Source organism: Lethenteron reissneri, chromosome 42 (assembly GCF_015708825.2).
Source record: "Lethenteron reissneri isolate LAM-NWPU_2019-01 chromosome 42, ASM1570882v1, whole genome shotgun sequence".
Taxonomy (NCBI): domain Eukaryota; kingdom Metazoa; phylum Chordata; class Hyperoartia; order Petromyzontiformes; family Petromyzontidae; genus Lethenteron; species Lethenteron reissneri.
The window spans coordinates 10,876,303-10,882,302 of record NC_083820.1 but is presented as its reverse complement, the minus strand read 5'-3'; the positions used below and the strand labels follow the sequence as shown (position 1 = coordinate 10,882,302).

The 6,000-nt window shown below is 48.7% G+C and overlaps 1 protein-coding gene across 1 annotated transcript in view; it reads right to left on the bottom strand.

Moving 5' to 3' along the window:
• Window positions 1-801: 801 nt before the first annotated feature.
• LOC133352987 (V-type proton ATPase subunit H-like) overlaps window positions 802-6,000 on the bottom strand; it is a 103,915-nt gene continuing 98,716 nt past the window's right edge. The window contains 1 exon segment of the mRNA XM_061569045.1: window positions 802-1,062. Coding sequence (XP_061425029.1) covers window positions 1,005-1,062 — 58 coding nt within the window. The 3' untranslated portion in view covers window positions 802-1,004.

Below are 6,000 nucleotides of genomic sequence, written 5' to 3'. Positions count from 1 at the left end.
CATCCAAGCCCATGATGCAATAATGGAGCTTCTAGCTTTGAAGAAGTAATTCCATAGGTCTCTACGTTGTCCATGTAGATGTCTGACTGTGGGACCTCGTGTAAGTAATGGATCTCTATATAAATCTATGGCTCTCTGTGTAAATATATATGGGTCATGTAAGTGTATACGTGAGTCAAACGGATCTGTAAGTCTATCGATAGTGAATGTGACTAAGAGAACAGGTACAGAGTCCTATTCGACAATAAAACTCGTGGCTTCTAAGATGATGACCATTAAAGAGGTTGAAAGAAAGAAAAATCGACAGGGAAACCGACAAATACATTTACACAGGCAACGATCTTCAATCTCGATATTTCACTCCACGAGTCAGAGCAGGTACTCGAACCGCCGCCAGCAGGGCAGCAGTTTTGAAGGAGGACAGCCCGAAGTCTCGTGCGGAGCTGCAGTGCTGGCGGTGGCAGCAACGGTGGTGGTGGTGGCGGTGGTGGTGGTGGCGGTGGTGGCGGTGGTGACAGTGGTGGTGGTGGCGGTGGCGACGGTGGTGGTGGTGGCGGTGGTGATGGTCACGGTGGCGGCAACGGTGGTGGTTGGTGGTGGTGGCGGTGGTGGTGGTGGCGATGGCGGCGGTGGCGGTGGTGGTGGTGGCGGTGGTGGTGACGGCGGTGGTGGTGGCGGTGGTGGCGATGGCGGTGGTGGCGGTGGTGGTGGTGGCGGTGGTGGTGACGGCGGCGGCGGTGGTGGTGGCGGTGGCGGTGGTGGTGGTGGCGGTGGTGACGGTGGTGGTGGTGGCGGTGGCGACGGTGGTGGTGGTGGCGGTGGTGATGGTCACGGTGGCGGCAACGGTGGTGGTTGGTGGTGGTGGTGGTGGCGGTGGTGGCGGTGGTGGTGGTGGCGGTAGTGACGGTGGTGGTGGTGGCGGTGGCGACGGTGGTGGTGGTGGTGGTGGCGATGGTGGTGGTGGTAGTGAGGGTGGTGGTGGTGGTGGCGGTGGCGACGCTGTTCTAGCTCCGCGTGGGAATGGAGCCCTGCTGGCTCTGGAGTTGCTTTCCCAGGTACTCCCTGCAAGTGCAAAGAGCCAAAGGCGTGAGTCAACGGCGCAATTCACCCGAACTTGTTATCCACCCTGCTTTGCGCAGTCCTGTCCCTCTGATGCGTTCAGTGTCGTGTGTCGTGAGAGCAAAACATCCGTGCGGAATTCTTTCAGCGCGTAGCGTCATTGTCTTTTCAGCCAAGTCTGCCATTATTGTTCAGATGTCCCTTCGCCACGTACGTCGAGGCTGTGCATCTTCTCTAGAACGGTCCGAGGAAGGAGATATCACAGAACTACTTCCGAGATCACCTCGTGTGTGAGCCGTTATCCACACTCGGCGGTGGCACTTAACCACCCGTCCTGCTACAGCGAATAATGTTCGTCCCCTGACAGTCAACCCAATATTATTATTAATTTTCAGAGCTGAAATGTAGCCACACTAAGTGCAAACCCCAAGTTAATGCGTTTTGTCTCTCTCTTTCTGCGTGCAGTAATTGGTGGCTGTGCTGAAGACGACGAAGGCGCCACACTTGAGAGCCCAGACTTCATCGCAGGCTCTTAGAGACACCACTCATATTCATTTAGCGTTTGTTTAAAACATTTTTAAAACTTGACGGAAATATATTAGTCGCAGTGGCACTGCGACAATTAGAGAAGAAGAAAAAACTGCTGATTATAGCCGACGAAACTAAATACACTTGAATTTAGCAAAGATATCGATTCGAATCAGCGTGGGCTTTTATGCCGCATCATTAGAGAATTACAACATTGTTGCGTGATCAACCACAACAGAAAACTAGAACAAATAGATTACACGTTAATTTGGGACAGGATCAAAGAAGACATTTAGATAAAAGTAAGAACGCACAGCAGCATCGATCGTGAGTAATTATCCCATACAGATTATGCTCGCGAGCCCATTGATTGTTTGTCTGACACAAATCTGGACACGGTACATAACAAAGACAAAGAGCCCCCGTACGGCTTACCCAGGCTGTTGGGGCAAGTGCTGTTCGCGTGCACCTATGAAAGCCGGCACGATACACGAGGGGGTGGGTGGCCAGCACCACGGCCGACCGCCTTTATCTCCCTAGTAGCGATGTTTACACACCACACCAGGTACTCATTTAAGGCTCAGTTGACCTAGGGGAGGCCCAAGACCGGTTCAAATAATCGTCACTAGTCTTGGCCGTGAGCGAAAATCATACTCGGGCCGCCGGGTTCTGAGCGTAGCGTAGCGCTCACCGCCACACTATCGCTCTGCTCAACACTCGTACAGAAAATACAAAGATCCCCCGTATAGCCTTAACAGACTATTGGGGGAAGTGCTGTTAGCAAGTAGCTATGAAGGCTGGAACGGCACACGACGGAGTGGGTAGCCAGCACCACGCCCTAGTGGCAATGTTTACAGAACGCACTCATTTGAGGCTGAATCTACCTAGAGGATGCCCAGGGCAGCGCAGTGCGAACCGCTCCATCACCCCGCACGCACGCTCGCACGCACGCACAAAGCGTGAGCGTGCGAGCGTTGAGTGTGACGACGATTGGACACCCGGCGATCGCCTCTCCTCCATGCGAGTCGCCGGCAATAGCCCAATGAAAGACGCTTCTTGACCGACTGCCACAAGTGTCCGAACGTGTTTACTAATCGCCGAGTTTTATTATTTTTTTCTCTCGATCGCCCGCGAATGAACACGGTGTGTGCTGCGTGATATTGTGATGGCAAGCGGGGAACAGGCGTCAATTAAAACCTCGGCACGTTCATCAAAAACAGTGGAGCTCAATAGAAAACGTATCTATCTATAACACCATGATGATGTTTCAGCCGATTGCCGTTGATTTAACAGTGGCCTCTCGCTTGCGAATAAGATTGCTTTGGATCATTTCTGCTCCACGTGAGAGCAATTTGCATGTAGATTACGTCATTGCTATGGAGATGCGCAGCGGCTGCTCCGGTGTTGTATAGCCCCGTCCATATGACAGAGACACGCGCGCGTGCGTTTGTGTGCGCGTGTGCGTGCGCGCGCGTACCTACATATGTATCGGCGCACTGTGAACGCTGATTTCTTATTTCGCGATATGCTGTGCGACATGATTTCAGGGGCAGCAGATCACTGTGGGCTTGCGGGCTTGTTGGGCCCTAATCATTGCTAACTTGCAACTGAGGCAGATCCAGAGAACAGCTGCCCAGGAAGACCCTGGGGAGAAACACCCTGCTGCACCTTGCTGTGCATGCCCTCGCATATCGTCAATTAATTAAGATTCACAAATTAGCGGTGGTTTCTGTGGCCCACCAGCCGCTACTGCGTTGGTCAATACGGAATTTAAAAATAAATAAGCTGCTGACATTTTGATGGAACTGAACTCACAAAGTTCTCAACATTTGTTTTAATCTCCTTTAATTATTAAAGGGAAAAACAACTTTGACTGCTGTAAATAAAAATCAATGCAGAAAAGCGAGACGAAGAGGAAATAGTAATGATGCAATAGCACCCAGATCCTTCTTAAAAACTTTCGTTAATTTTTTCTCCAAACTTTATTCCGATGCTGCAATCGGCGGCACGCCACGAGGCGAACCATCCATTCGGGTCTCTTGCAGGGCAACGTAGCCCTACTTGTAAGAGAATAGCCCACGGAAGCGGATATTATAGAGCTACCTCCGAGAGCCCTTTCAGTGAGCTTAATCCTAACCGCACATGGGAAGATACAGATTTTTTGCTGTGACAGTTTCACCTGAAGACGGAAGCTTGCGTTGCCTCCAAAACGTCGTGATTTTTTTTTTTTTATAATTTTAATTTCATTTTTTACCTACGTGATTTTACCGAAAGAACTAAGAGTAAGTTACTCTTTGTGCCGTGTGCTCTGGAAGGATTTGGAAAAGCTGTCAAGTAATAAAAGTTTACTAGATATTTTTTTATTACTTTCAGGTTTTTGTCCAAGCTTCTAAATTATCCCTGTAGCTTCAAGTGGCACGTCCCGTGCTGCCGTGACCTTTTTGGGGGTTTTCAGAGACCCTTTGTACTGTTTCCCTAAAGTCCTGGAAGCCAAAGCCATTATAACCCCATCCACCACAATGCCAGGCACACGCGCCTCGATGACATTTCGCTTATCAGAATGTAGCGAGGGCGCTCCGTTTTCTCACCTGGCGTCGTCCAAAGTGCAACAGCTTAGGCAAGGAGTCACGAACGATAGGCACCATCCAGGGAAAAAAAACTAGCATCAAACTGTATATATATAAAGTAGAATTTATATTTGGCTCAAATGTCACACCGGCCCGTAGTTCACAAGCAAAATAATCCCATAGGGTGACTGCAGAAGGATAAAAGGGGCCTCTTTTTTGTTGCAAACAGCCATTTGGATCATTGTTGGTGCCCCACTTCTGTCACAGCAGGAGCTGACTCAGTGATGAGGCGAGCGCGATTTGAACTTCACCTGAGTTTTGCACAGAATGTTGATGAGTGTGAATTTTAATAATCGCCGTTTGAACGGGCGCTTGTTCCTTGAATGTCTTTTTATCCTTTCTGGATATTCAAACAGCCCGTTTGCTCCACCAAACCGGCGAGTGGCTCGCGGACAAAACGTTGCGTGTTAAAATCCTGGTTGGGGGTTTCGCTGAGCCCATCATCCCTCCGGGGTCGATAAAAGTGGTACCATTTTGTGAGGAAGTTAACAGTGGTTGTCCGATGAACAGACTTGACCCCACTGTAGAATTGTGGAATGTCTACCACCGGCTCTGCAGGGCTGTAAACAGGAGGTGAGCAGCAATGCTTCAATGTTCATTGAGCAGGAAGTCACTTTGGCTTTGCTCTACCACAAGTAACCGACGTCAACGGGAAGAACACCACAACCCCTGCCCCAATGCCACCGCATAACAAGGCGTGCCTCATTTATAGGTACATGTGAACGATGAATAATAGCGATCTTGTTACCCGCTAATGTGAACTAGGCTTTAGATTACATGTTACATGTACACAGTGACACCGTCATTAAAAAAACATTTCAGGGAACCAGCAAAATGTGAAGGTGAGATGTGGGAAATATTGAATCGGAGAAGAATAACTCTAAAAAGGTAAATGAGACACGTAATATAATCCGAAACAATTTGGATTAATGCAGAATCTAAATGTGGCCGCATTTCAAGGGGCTGTATAGAAACAGCGGGAATAGTAATTTTCAAGACAGAGGCAGCCCATCATTGGTCTCAATGTGAGTCTACGGGCCTCTTATACAAGTCTACGAGTCTTCTTGGTTCTTTCGGTAAAGTCACGTAGAAGGAAAATAATAAAATAGGAAGATGAATCCCTGCAGTCACGAAAGCTTTAAATCGAAATTTAAGTCTACGAGTCTCCGTGCGAACCCACATCCTGACATGGGACAACGTGTCAGGATGGCTGTACAGAGACAGAGGACATGTTTGTTTTAGAGAGGGGGGCCGTCGGTCATAGGCCGAGAAGGGGACAGTGTTGAGCCTGGGCTTGAACAAGGGCCAGGAAGTCGACAGCCGAGATGGCTGTTTAAAGGCAATTTTAGACAATGAGGCAGCGGAGGAAAATGATCAACCTCCCACTGATGTGAGACGGTAAGTCATTGGGAAAATGCCCAAAGCTGGAATGGTAAGACAAAATTTAACCGCACTGTCTCATTCAAGAATCACATTAAAATTACAATTTAAGGGCGACTCGTTTGTATAGTTTTAGTAATCATGCAACTGATTACCTCGATTTCCAGGGATATGAAAATGAGATGTGTGTGCAGTAAAAGATGAAATGTCACCGACGTTATCGCGATCAATCACACGAAAGCCCAATTACCACATTCGCAATCATCATCATCATCATTGACAGCGCTTCGACCGTCACAGCCGTGAATTATAATAATGAAACATCTCGCTTCTTAAACATTGGTAATATAAACACTTGAAAGTGCAGCTGGAAATCACGCAATTCCGCGGAAAGCTGACGAGCGTT